The sequence below is a fragment of the Lepisma saccharinum genome, chromosome 7 (genome assembly GCF_977018435.1).
Source record: "Lepisma saccharinum chromosome 7, izLepSacc3.1, whole genome shotgun sequence".
NCBI classification, from domain to species: Eukaryota; Metazoa; Arthropoda; class Insecta; order Zygentoma; family Lepismatidae; genus Lepisma; species Lepisma saccharinum.
In genome coordinates, this window is record NC_139235.1 from 89020706 (window position 1) to 89034389 (window position 13684).

The following is a 13684-nucleotide window of genomic DNA, read 5'->3' on the forward strand; positions in this document are numbered from 1 at the left end:
GTGCAAGAATAAATTGTTTTCACAGCTTTCAGAATTCCAAAAATTGGAGTTTTATGTGAGAGGTCACACAACAAAAACTACCGTATTACTAAAATTTATCCCCAACTTTTAGAGTTTTTCCTTGAACGAGGTGTGTAAAACTTAATAAAAAAGTGGAATAACTATACATTTTAGTACACTAACTGTATGAAAAAATAATAATAATAAAGGACAGTAGTGCTGGATAATCGGTTCTGTGGTGGATCGAGCAGAAAAGTCTCCTCAAGGATATAATAATAATTATTATTAGTAATAGTAGTATTATCACTACAACAACTACTTATTATTATTCAAGTTATATATCAGTGGTCTTACCCTCTCTAAAAAATTCTGTGGACGTCTATGGTTAAGGAGAGGGGGGGGGGTGTTTGGCTGAGTCGTGGGGGTCAGCAGCTGGGATGTCCCTATGGTTTAACATGGTGATAATGAGTCAACAATGAGATGCAATAATTTTGCAATCTGTCTAGTGCCATAAGCAATTCAGTCCTGCGTTTCTGAAAATGTCGCAACTTTTAATTAGTATGGTTTCATTATAAAATTGCGTTACTTCGCAATGCTGAGGGAAAAGTATAAGACATTTCACTTGCAACCGAACTGTAATAAAATATATGACATAAATAAATAGAAATACAATTCATAGTAGACTTACCGATGGCTGTCCTCGTTCTGACGTTTCTGGAGTATCCCATGGGGTAAAGAATTGCCCAATAGCGATCCACAGAGACAGCAACCAGGCAGAAGATGGAGATAGTACACAGGACCACTAAGAGGGACACCGTAAATAGACAAGCGTGCAAGTTTCTGGGAAGACCGACATACGACATTATAGCGAACGGAATGCCCAGGAGTCCCACCAGCAAATCCGCCACCGCCAGGGAAACAATGTAATAGTTAGTCCTCCTCCTAAGTCTCCGCTGCCTCGCAAATACAAGAATCACAAGGAAATTGCCGATAATGGCCACAAAAGCTACAAGAACCTCGAACACTGTGTAGGGCACGGAGATGTTTCGTTCGCCCTCCCCCGTGGTCCTGTTGCCGCAGTCATCGTCGTGTTCTTTCGCCGAATCCATCGTCGATTCCTAGGACAACTTACCACGCGCCACACACGAAAAACACTGTTGTACTCACGGCCCTGACAATGTCTACAGTCGCACTAGAATTCATCTTAACATCGCTTAATGACGTATCACAACATCCACTCTTCCAAGAATGTGATATCGAAGGTGCTTTTGAACTATTACTACAGAACTCGAACCTCAAGACTGTAACAGCACTGTCCATTCTTCTGCAAAGCTCTCCACGAGCATCACTGACAATTTTTGTTTTTATGATCACTTTATCACCAGTTAGCAAATCACATGTTACCGGGAGTTAACACTTCGAGCTTGTACAATCAAAACTTGCTGGAGATGCACACACTATTGTTGCCATTTGTACGTTACTGTAGTATAGAAAAATTAATTCTGGCAGTAAACAGTAAACTTTTCCCACAATCTTGTCGCAAAAATGAATTAAATATATTCAGCACTGTGGCGCCCTCTGTTATCCACCACACAAAATTGCCGCAATGTTTTTGCACTACGAACCAATTCGTGAATAACGTAACATTTACTGACAAAGAAGCACAATACCGTACTTAGTTGACCACAACAATGACGCACAACAACACATTATTCACAATTATTATTCTACCGCAAAATTTAATATCCAGGCTACACATAGCGATGTTTTCCACTCAACCAGGTCCAGTCAACACCAGAAAGTCACATGACCCCAACCGGGGAGGAAGTCGAGCATGGTGACGTAGTCATAGCCCTGCTAGCGAGTTCAATGAAGTATTTCCTGTGCCCTGACAGCGTCACAATGATGCGGAGTGAGAGAGTGACCTTGAATTCTGTCATACATGGGGGGCGGGGTGGAAATGTGGAAACTGGAAGGCTTAAAAATAGCACATTTCCGCTTCGGGAAGCAGGCAACGAGCATTGGTTAAGTCCTCACTCAACCAATTGACACTGCACGTTACTGCGGAGATCTGATTTCACGGCCAGAACCGAAGCGGGGTTCGAATCGATGACCGCCGAAAGAGGAGTCCACGTTAGAAACCGTGTGTGTAAATAAATACGTCACTTCATATTGTCGCGTCTGCACCACGATAACAACTTGGCGACTGCGGTCCGACCATGCGTGACCGGCGTCTCAGGCCTGTCGACTGAAACTTAGCGCGCTGGAAGAGTTAGTCATGCGGGATTCTCCGCAAGTGTTGCCAACCTATGTCGACCAAAAGGATCCAGATTTTTTCGGAGTCTGTTCAGACACTGCTCAAGCTTCCTAAAACCATAAACGTTATTAAGGTAGGGATGAAGGGTGTAGTTGAATTTTAATTAAATCTCAAAACGTGTACATATATCGTTTCTTAATGCAATCTCGGCATGGGTGTTTCTTTTTCCTAACTGAGCGTCCCTTCATTAATTTTATCTAATCGTTCATTCATTGGCTTATATTCAGAGAGAAAAGTGAAGAAAAAACAATACAAATACGAATATGGAAGATCTCAGGTTCAAATAGCATCTTGATTCAGGTTATTCCTTGGTTCTTACTCCAGGCAAATACTGTAACCTTTAACTCTAAGATGGAGGCAATAAGAAAATATCCCCTACAGTTTATCTGTATGATAATAATAATAATAAGTTTCAACATTACCTCAAACCCAAACAATATCTAAAACATATTGATATTATTTAAAATATTTACACAGAGTAACCAACAAATAAAAATTCAATGATTATTCAACAGAACATTATCACACTTTTGACATGGAGCTTTGACTTGTTGATATTCGATTTCTTTAATTTTTAGTTTTTGGTAACACTTGTTAACAAACAATAATTAATAACCAGCAATATAAACATGCACAATTACTACTTCGAATGAAAGATATTAACATTTTTTTGTGTAAAGAAAAAAGCGTTTGTAGACAGGTGGTGTCTTGTAACTTTGCGGGGGGGGGAGGGTTGTGATGATAATTTGACTGTATAAACAATAGAGCAAAGAACGGAATTTGAAAGACGTTATGTTTTAAGCATTACTGCTATATTAATAGCAGTGGCGTAGCATGGACATTTCGGGTGGGAACGCCAAGTCCGAAGGAAGAGTCGGCCTTTTCTTGCTTAATAATTTACTTATGGTATTAGTCGCCACAGGAATTATTTGCCTGAAGTAAGCTGGGTTTTCAATAAAACATCATCATTGCATGTTTTAGCTAGAAAATTAGATGCCTCACTATGCCACAGATGTTTTGAACTCTGGTGTTCTATACCTTTTTTTATATCTTTCTGCATGACGCAAGTCATTAAAAACCTACCTGAATCACAAGCGCCTCTGCACAACAGTAGACGTCATTGTTGTGGGCGATCCAACTACTGATTGATTTGGTTTATTTTACTTCGCTTTTCTACCACTTTTGGTTAATTGCGAATATGAATATGAGTGATGATATTGATGAAGGGACACTGACAAAGAACACCCGTGCTCACGCCGGGATTCGAACCAGGGACCTCTGTCGTCTTGGCGCACTGTGAAAAGCAGAGTGGATGATCCAAATATCGTACATTCTACTGACGTAACAGTGCCGATTAGTAATTCAGACCACTGTCTATTACATCTTGAGAATGCTGATAAACATTTTAAAATAATTTTCTCCAGAGACCATTCGATGTTAAGAGTTTTCAAATGAATGCTAAACATTTCCATTCACACAATATTAAGTAGTTAGATAATAACGAAAAAATACAATAAAAAAATAATAGTTTTGCGGGTTAAGTGGTAGAGCAGCCACAGGCTGAATTTCTATCACGAGGACTTCACCAACTTATTTGACAAAAACTGTGTTGATCTTTTAGTTTCTAATACACATCGCTGTTCGTGCGATAAATTATACAATGCAGTGGCCATTAAGAAGCAGTATATTTGAGATTGGTAAAGTTACGTCAGTCAATATTGCGTATTGTAGCATCACACAGCACGAGTTGCATGAGCGCGAAGAGCGAAGAACCGGGTAGGAATTCTGCCGCTGTCGTCTGCTTCAGAAGGCAGGAAAGGTCACATGAACCAATCACGGTAGACCTCTCGTACGCTGGCGTAAGAGAGGCCTTTTACGCGCGTGCTGTAGAAATGGAAGCTTTCCCTCCATAAAGGCAGCAAGGAATATAGGAGTCCTGTACGCCGAACCTGCTCGGCGTCCGGCCGGGATAGGCATTGAAAAGAAATGCTAGAACGAGTGTTGAGAGTGGAGCGTTGCAAGCGGACCGCGAAAAATAGCCATTATAATGCCATGAAGGTCAAACATATATGAAATTAGTCACGTTTTACTTTATAATCACAGCATTTAAGCATTTTTGAAATTTTAAATCTGGGAACGCCGGGCGTACGGGCGTACTATAACGCTACGCCACTGATTAATAGCTATTTTTGACTGCCATGGTTTGATTGATTGATTTTACTTCGCTTTTCTGCCACTTTTGGCTAATCGCGAAGATGAGGATGAGTGGTGATGTAATGAAACTGATGAAGGGACACTCACAAAGAACACACATGCTGGGTTTGAAATCCCAGGCATCGTTGTTGCTGTGATAATCACTCCACCACGAGTCTTCAGATGCGTGACATTCAATCCCTCGTTCATGTGAAAGGTGAATTTTAAGGTAAACTACAGGATGTTCGGCATCGCTAGTTAAAGATCCTGTGCACAATGCTTCGAGAGAAGAAAACGTATTAATCGCAGGTAATGTTAACTTCGGAATTTATTTGATAGTTTTTATTATAAGTGCTGGGGTGTGTCGCGAGACGGACTGTCGAAGGAAATCCTTGTAATGTTGAATGTATATTTCAGATCAGAGAAATTGATCCTTGCAGTTCTGATAATTTCCAAGATATTTGATAGATCACGTAATTTTTATTGCTGTCTTCCACGAATAAACAGATGGACCGATCGTGGTGTTTTTTTTTTTGCCACAAACTAATATTTTACCAGTGTGTCATTCCACAAATGTTCATCTTTGTATCCATGGGCGTATATAAAGTTCACGTGAGGGGGCGGGTGTTCAACCTTTGGTATGATTAGGGTTGCTATATTTCATAAGTGAAAATCCGGGACACTGCTGACCGGAAGCTTGTTGGGGAGCGGGGGGGTGGGATTCTCGACCCGACAAAGTTGTGTGTATGTATCCATTATCATATTTTTTACACTTCTTTAAAAAAAACAACAACAGAAATCCACTTCAAAGTATATCATTAATCTTGCAATTCTTTTCGGTGTCATAATGAACGAAGCTGGTATATCACAATGTCAAAACTTTATTTGAGAACTGCGGACTGAACAGTGCGGACACCCAAGCACTGACTGTTTACAGTAAACAGCTTACTATGCAATGGAAGAGATTTGCAACTGAAATTCAGTACTGCTAACAGATGTCGGCACTATCGTGAAGTTTGACTTTGCAGCATCTTCTTGTATTATCGAGAGGGAGCGGTACAATGTACAGTTATATAGTTTAGTAAAATGAGCATTTTAATATTACGCATTTAAATATAAATATGGTTGAGGAAAGTATAGTCTTCATCATTTCTTCTTTCCGCACCCGATTCCAGGACATTTGTGCATCCCGAACAAACTATTCGGGACACCAGGACAAATTATATCATTCCGGGATTGTCCCGGAAAATCCGGGACATACAGCAGGCCTAGGTATGATCAGGCTATCAAAATCCAATCTATCAACCAGGCCATCCAACATTTTGACACACTGTTCTAATGAATAAGGGATAGCCATTTCACATTTTTGGAATAAGTTGCAATTTTGCAATGTGTTGACTGTGTTCAGAGAAACTTGAGTTCAACTCTACTACAAAATGGTTATAAAATGGACAGTAATGGTTTAGTTTGTAATATTGTTTTGTGCTCTCACCTGGTGCCTTATTCCTCCTATTTGAAGGCTGTGTTCTAGGTCTCTTCATTTCTTTATCATAGTCTCTAAGTAGTTTCTCTGCTTTGGAATAAATTTCATTAAGTTCTCAGAACTCTCTCTTAGATATTTTTAAAAAATATCTTGGCATGTTCACTATATTGAACAGTCCATCTTTTGAGGTGCCCAAAATAATGTTGCAGTGCATAAAGCAATTTAGTTATTGTCGTTTTCACATCGTGAAGGCACAATGGCTCTTATGGAGAAACCGCGCGGTGTTGCCATTTAAGGTGCGCTAGCTCTTATCCCCGGCCGGGATTACCGCGCTTGCTTCCTTTCACAATAAACATGTTGTATGTATTGTATATTGTTACAGTTGTTGTTACATTTGTTATAGTTTTTAATTTTCCATGATTATTATTATTATTGTTGTTGTTATTATGAACCGGATTTAACAAAGTATGGGGAGACTCTTATGAAATGCAAGCATAATTAATCTATTTCATAAAGTACCATTCATTTATCTAATGTGTTAATACAGTAATACAGTTTTTAACGCAAATGTTATATAATAAGTGTTACCTTAATCGGACAGTTGTTCAACACCCTCCATCAGTGAGTCTTCGGACTGTTCACTGCTGCCGTCATCAGAAATTGTCTGGTCACTGCTGGAAGAACTGCTCTTTAACCTAACGATTAGAGGTTGAATGTCATCCTGCAGTTGATCCGCTTATCACATATTATTTTCAACCCCTTCGACGTGCCTACAGTAATTACACCATTGCTCCTGGGTGACTGATTCAAATGCGCTGTCTATCAAACGTTCCATTTCCTTCACATTAAAACTAATGTTATGTCGTCCAACATGTCCTTTTATCTGACTCCATACCATTTCAATTGGATTAATTTCACAATGGTATGGAGGCAACCTACAAACAACTGCCCCATGCTCTTCTGCAATCGAGTCCACAATATTAATATTGAATCTCTCTCGCACAGAATTTACAATACTCAGTAATTCTCTTTTAAGAGAATCGTCAGAATAGGGTACATTTTTTGACGTTAGCCATGACTTAATATCTTCCTTACGGTTTTTTGAGGTGGGAATACTTTCTTTTTTCCTACAGTGATAGGATGCATTGTTCATAACAATTACTGTTCCTGGTTCAATGTTAGGTAATAGTTGATCTTTGAACCACTGTTCAAACCTAACACTGTCCATTTCGTCATGGTAGTCGGCAGATTTTTTTTTTGCTAAAAATACTTGTTTCGCTCCCTGTACAAACCCCATCTTACCACCGGCGTGCAACAAAACAAACCGTGGTCCCCGAGCGGTAGGGCCCTTCAGACCTGTAGACAACCCGGCCAGAAAAGCATCCTTGGGTGTTGCTATTGTTTTGTCCTTCCAAACTTTAGACAAAGTATGCCCTACATTTACCCAACTTTCATCTAAGTAAACAATGTTCCGTCCCTCATTCCTAAATTGTCTCATTTTTCGTAAATATGAATGTCGCCAAAGTATAATATCGTTTCTTTCAATCAATAAAGCCTTATTTCCTCGCTTTTCGAATTCAAACCCCATTTCTTGCAGCAAACGGTAGAAAGTCGAATATGTAAAATTTGGCAAATCTTTATCGTCGTTAACTTCCTTCATCACAGACTGAATTGTTGCGGGAACATTTCTAAACAGAAATGCATGAAATTTGCGTCTTATAGCACTACGAATGAAATCATTATATTTCACTTCCCTGCTCGATTTGTATTTTAGTCCAGTTACTCTTTCTTTCCGGGGTGTAACGATTGAGCCTTTCTTACTTTCATTTCTTAATCTAAAGAATGTACGCCTACTGACACCAGCCACTTTACAAAGTTCACTAACAATGAAGGATTGACTACGTCCAGGGTTCTTTTCCTTTAAATATTCGAACATTCTTAAAATAGTTTTTCTCTCCCCACTTCTAATTCTCTCACCCTTTTTCCTGCGATCCATTATGATGACTGAAGACTTACAGATTAGAACGATATTAATCACTTCATGAACCACTTGTAAAAATCACCGAAATGTCGACACACATCACTTCATCAGACCAGCAAGAGTGTTAAAACGTCACTGAACTGTTGCGCACGTACGAACTCATAACACCTGAGTATGACTAAGACTCACGCCAGCGCGTCGCCTTACTTCGCGTCGTCTTGAAAACAAACTGCATTTACAGGAAGTAATGCCTCTGGGGACCTTTGAGTGAAGACAAAAAATAATTTCATTATTATCTTTACAACTTTGTCGCTGAGAGTTTTTACGTAGACTTATAAAACGAAATTTGGCCAGAGACGACATTTTCCACTGCGCCAATAAAATATCCGCACATTTTATTCGACAATTTATTTTTTTAAGGACATATTTTTAAAAATATTGCCAAATTTTCAGCACCACCATCAGCAGTGACAACTGCATAGTAGTGTCGATTTTTTTTGTAACAAATCTTTCGATTTTACGGCATTATTTAACGTTTTGAATAGAAAAGATGTTCAAAATTTGGTTTAAATGAAAACTTGCATTTTTATTATTTGAAAATAATATGAAATAAAGTTAACAATTTTCATCTTCGCCATTATGTTCTACATAAAATTTTCTACCTTACTGTAATTTTTTTTTCTACTTCACGTAAATTTCAAAATCGACATATTTGGCAATAGCGCGCTTTATTTTCCCATAAGAAAAGCATTGTCCATAAGAGCCCATTGTGCCTTCACAATGTGAAAACCACAATAGAACAAGTGGCGATATTTCAAACACTCCACAGGTTACACACTGAAGAAACTGAAGAGCTTGCTGAAATGTTTCTCTTGTATTGGTAAATTGTAAAGCGTCTAAAGTTTGTACATTTACACAAATCACGCTATTTAGTATTGATACTTTTCTGTCCATCTTGTGTCAAAGAACTTGAGAATGTTACGGTGTTTTCCTGGTTTTCTTGCATTACGTTTTCGAAAAAAACATATTCTTTTAAGAAGACTCAAGGGGAAAAAATTATAACTGATTTAACATTTCCAATGCAGTTTCTTACCGCAGAAATTCCAAAACTATTAGCAAATTGCAGACATTTGGTTTGCAGCCCCATCTGGTGTGTGAAATTACGTAATTTCCTTCCCATCCGTATCCCGTCCTATAGGTCTCGAATTTAGGAGAATATAATAAGTCCGAAGATTTTTTTTTATGAACAAACGGATAAAACAGGTATCTGGTAATTTTACTGAACCAAGGGGGGGGTTGGATCCGCTGACCCCCCCCCTTAAATGCGCCCATATTTGTATGTATAGTAGCAGTTGCCGAGATATCATCGAATCTTTTAACAAGTTTCGTGTTCTTTTTCTCCCTTGGCAACTGCCCCTTACAGAAATCGACTATTTTAGTACCTCTCCTGATCAACAGGTGGCGTTGTGGAGCATGTGCTTGACATGAAGTCAGTGGGAAGAGTCACTGTTTGATTGTGCTTTGGGATCGTTAACATTTACAGTTTTTAAGATGTTTTTGTACAATTGCGAAGTTTTTATTAATTGCAACGTCTCTGTAAAACTGTGCTGTTTGCTAATTGAGTGTGTGCTACTTGAGAAACTTCAGTGGAAGTTTCCAATAGTTGAGAGAAACATTTTATAAAGAACAAAACACAAAAGAAGGCGTATCATGAAGGGTTTCACATTTTCGCAGTGACGAACAGAAGTGGCCCGGAACCTGTAAGTTCTGTTATAGTAATTGTGCATGCTGCGTCGTAAAAATTGACAGATTTTGTAAACTTAAACATATGAACATCGTTACTCAATCAAAATTAGATAAAATTTGCATTAATGCCACAATGCGGAAGTGGATAGAATGGCTTTAATGCAATGTGTTCGCTGTGTAATGTAAACAGACTAGATTTTAAAGCTGTTTGATCGTTCTGCTTGCGAGATTACGAAGAGGCTAGTCATTTTATGAATATCACTGTTCGTTCGTTCATGCATGTAAGAAAATTGTGCACATTGTTCAACGTATCTCCCGCAGTACAACTTGGAGGGTATGATGAACCAAGCCGTGACGAATCGCGGCCATTTTTTCAGACTGAACTACAGGTTCCTTTTGTGTAACTGTAACATTACGAACAATATCCAATTATTTATATCTCAGTGTATGTTTACTGTTATAGTGCACAGTGAACCAGAATGCAAAAAAAGTAGGCAAAATAAGCAATTTTTGCTTTTCGGTAAAACATGAAAACCAAAATGGGGCAGGGAATTTCTTTTTAAAGCGATTATTATTTCTTGTTTTCGTGTCGCAAAATGGTCTTTCTTGCAAATGGAATATTCGTACTATATTTTGTACTTTTTTAAGTACTTGCTATAGCAATTATATTTTTTCGCCAGACACTATTATTGTGCTAAGCAAAGTCATAACTTCCGACTAATGCACAGAAAAAGAACCCACATTTGAATTAATATATATATTACTTGAAAATACAAAAGTTACTTTGAGTTATCAAAACTTTCGCCGCAGTTTCCTGCAACGATTTCGACAGCAGAGGATACTTTATTGTGAAACCGCCACTTGAGAAAAGTTTTGCTACAATTTGCTACTTTTGTCTAATTTACCTTATTTTTTGAATGCGTGCCCCACGGTTAATGGATCATTTTGCAGTTCTGTATCAAACGTGAACACGTGTGCGGGCGCTGTGTAAATGGGAGTTTCCGATTTCTCTATCAGCTGATGCTCAAGACATATAGCGTAAGTTATCTGCTACACACCCTCCCTATACTACTTGCCATCATGGCGTGTGAAATGCACGTAGAATAACTTGTATTAATGTTCATGCAAATTAATATATGTTTAAAAAAAGAGCTCTGTGTGTGTGTCTACGCGTAAACAACGATAGTCTACATTCTACACGTAGACTATTTTATACACGTAGATTGGGTAATCTATGTAAACAACATGGCGAAAGGTGATAACTTAAGAAAGGGCGCCGTGGAATCAGTTGCTGATGTGTGAAAAAAACTTTTCATACTTTTTCTTTCAAATTCGAACAATTTCTCACCTAGGAAGAAACCTAACACCGGAAATATTCTAGTGTTTTATGGGAAAACGACCACTCTTGCCTCACGACTGGCATCTGTTGTTGTTTTTGCATACTATTGATCATCTTCCATAGTTGATAGAAGAGAAGAGACATTTTGTTGTAAATAGGATTCTTTTCATTTCGTTAGGAACCAATATAGTTGAAAATGTCACTTTCCTTTCATGAAACCCTTGAAAATTAATTTTAATGCACTTTAGATTGTCTACGTAGTCTATGTAAACTACAACCCAATGTAATCTACGCGTAGATTACGTGCAGACAACGCATGTAGACGTAAACGTATAGTCTACTACACATCACTGTCTGTGTGTGAACATTTGTCTACAGGGAATGCGTTGAATGTAATTCAGAAATATGGTGGTCAACTTTCAAAAGGATGTAATGGTAATGGATGAAGGATGTAAATGGTTTACAGCCTCCGAACCCACACATCTGACTACAGCAATAAAATAAACCAAACGATTTCCACGCTTGCACTGTTACCACAAACACACGACGGTCTTCGAGGGAGAAATTTCTATTCTTCGCTCTCCTTTCACAGCTTCCCGACTTTAACTGCCTTTCGGTGTCGCTTCGAATGGATCGTTAACATATGATAGTTGTTCTTATTGGCAACGTTTGCTCAAACATTCGCGTTTTCGAGATGTTTCAAACAAACAAACTCCCTGAGGACCAGAGTTCAGGCAAGGCAAGCTGTTGTTTACAAAATTAAACATTCGTGATGTTATGGCTACAAGGACAATTACCTTTAACTTTAGTGCAAACTAATATTCAACAATGAAAGAGTTTCGTAAGGGCAAAAATTATATCCTAGACTAAATAGGCACATTCGTGTCTAGTACCGTAAGGCATTATCGTTCTCTTCCCGAAATAATAGCTACAAGCATTTTAGCTAACCGCGAGGATGAGTGATGATATGATGAAGGGACGCTCACAAGGAACATCCAGGCCGGGATTCGAACCCGCGACACCTTGCGTCGTAGCGCGCTGTGCTAACCATTCCTTTATAGAGCTCGGCAGAGAGCTTCGTTGAAAGGATGTAATGTGTCTGTAAGTAAATCAGACAACAATTAATTGTAGTCGTACACAACAATTGAAAGAAAGAAGAAGGAAATAAGTTACTGCTGATGAGTGATTTTGAATTCCATTATGATTAGAAAAATCATCATCCTTCGCCGTTTCCTGCCTCTGGCTGGGTCATCATAGAAATCAAGCCTCTCCATTTTTCCCTGGTCTTCCACCACTCCTCTCTTTCCACGGTGTTTTAATATTGTCCTCATCTCTTAAGACTCCGCTATCTGCTCTTTCCACCGACCTGTGGGTGTACCTGAGAACCCACAGATGGCAGCCCCATAACCCAGGTGTAGGCTGTGACAGGCCCGATTAGCCGACAGCGGAAAACATCAAATATTCTAGAAAAGATTAGGAAAATGTAGATAAATAATGTTATTGCCCTATTTGCTTCAACCAAATGAAATCAAAGTCAAGGGAAGGGGGGCCGTTCCTATATGAGTGATATTCGATGCATCAATTTATCAGTAAGTGCATAAAATTTTAGTGATGCACTTAGGTGCATTGAAATTCGTTCGTTGCAAGAGAGGGATGATACGGCGAATCGCATCTAAATATATTACGTTTGTTGCAGATAAAATGTATTCATTGTGTAGTAAAAAAATACGCATTTAACTGTGTCAGTTGATGTACCGAGAGCGCGTCAAGTTTTACTCCCAGGCTTTTCGAATTCTGTAGCAAAGGTGCATGCGTCCAACAAAAGTTACCATATCTGGAGAATTAAACGTCGGTTAGCAACACTGAACAGGAGGAGAGAGATCCCCGTCCTTGCTATCTCATCCTCCTCCGCCACCTGTTGGTCTCCTCTGCAGGCCTTGCTCTATCTTCTTTTATCGTTCTTGCGGAGTCTGTCAAAGCATTTGGTCCCGCCCAGTTCAAAGATCAGCCAGTCATTAATTTAGCATTACCTTTATTTCCGTTTCGTTGCAACAAACGATTCTTTCTGAAAAATCGATGCTCTTGATTGGACTGTTTAAATCAATCGTTCAGCTTCTAAATTCAAGTGCGTATACGTCTGTCTGACTTTCATGCGGGAAACCTGGGTTCGATTCCCGAGATGGGTAGATATTTTTTTCTGGGTATGTGCCAGCTGCTCTGAGGTTTACCCAGCTTCTTACCAATGGGATCCTACAGACGATCCTCTGGAGAACGGGCGGTGTGAGCGTGGTGCTGATCACACTACATACACTATGGTCAAGATCGAGAATGTGTGTAGCTCTACCCCCACATTCCCTTTGCTTGATTGGTTCATTTGGTTTATTTTACTTCGCTCTCTGCCGCTTTTGGCTAATTGCGGAGATGAGGATGAGTGATGATGAGGTGCAATAGATGAAGAGATAGTGACACACATATTATGTATAGGTACGACACAATGCGAGCTCCACAGAGGGTGGCTGTAGGTTCAGACGCCAGAGCCTCGTTAGTCTGCAAAATGCAGTCCAGGGTGTGCTACGTGGAAGGGAAGTTGGCAGTTTGGTGCGTTAGGAAGTGTACAAACATTAA

At 39.2% G+C, this 13684-nt stretch overlaps 1 protein-coding gene across 1 annotated transcript in view; it reads right to left on the reverse strand.

The window, feature by feature from the left end:
• The window catches only part of LOC145989999 (uncharacterized), a 162870-nt gene extending 160635 nt beyond the window's left edge, over nt 1-2235 (reverse strand). The window contains exon 1 of the mRNA XM_083125577.1: nt 689-2235. Within this exon, the coding sequence (XP_082981703.1) occupies nt 689-1109 (421 nt within the window). The 5' untranslated portion in view covers nt 1110-2235. The remainder of the gene's footprint in view (nt 1-688) is intronic.
• Between the last annotated feature and the right edge of the window lie 11449 nt (nt 2236-13684).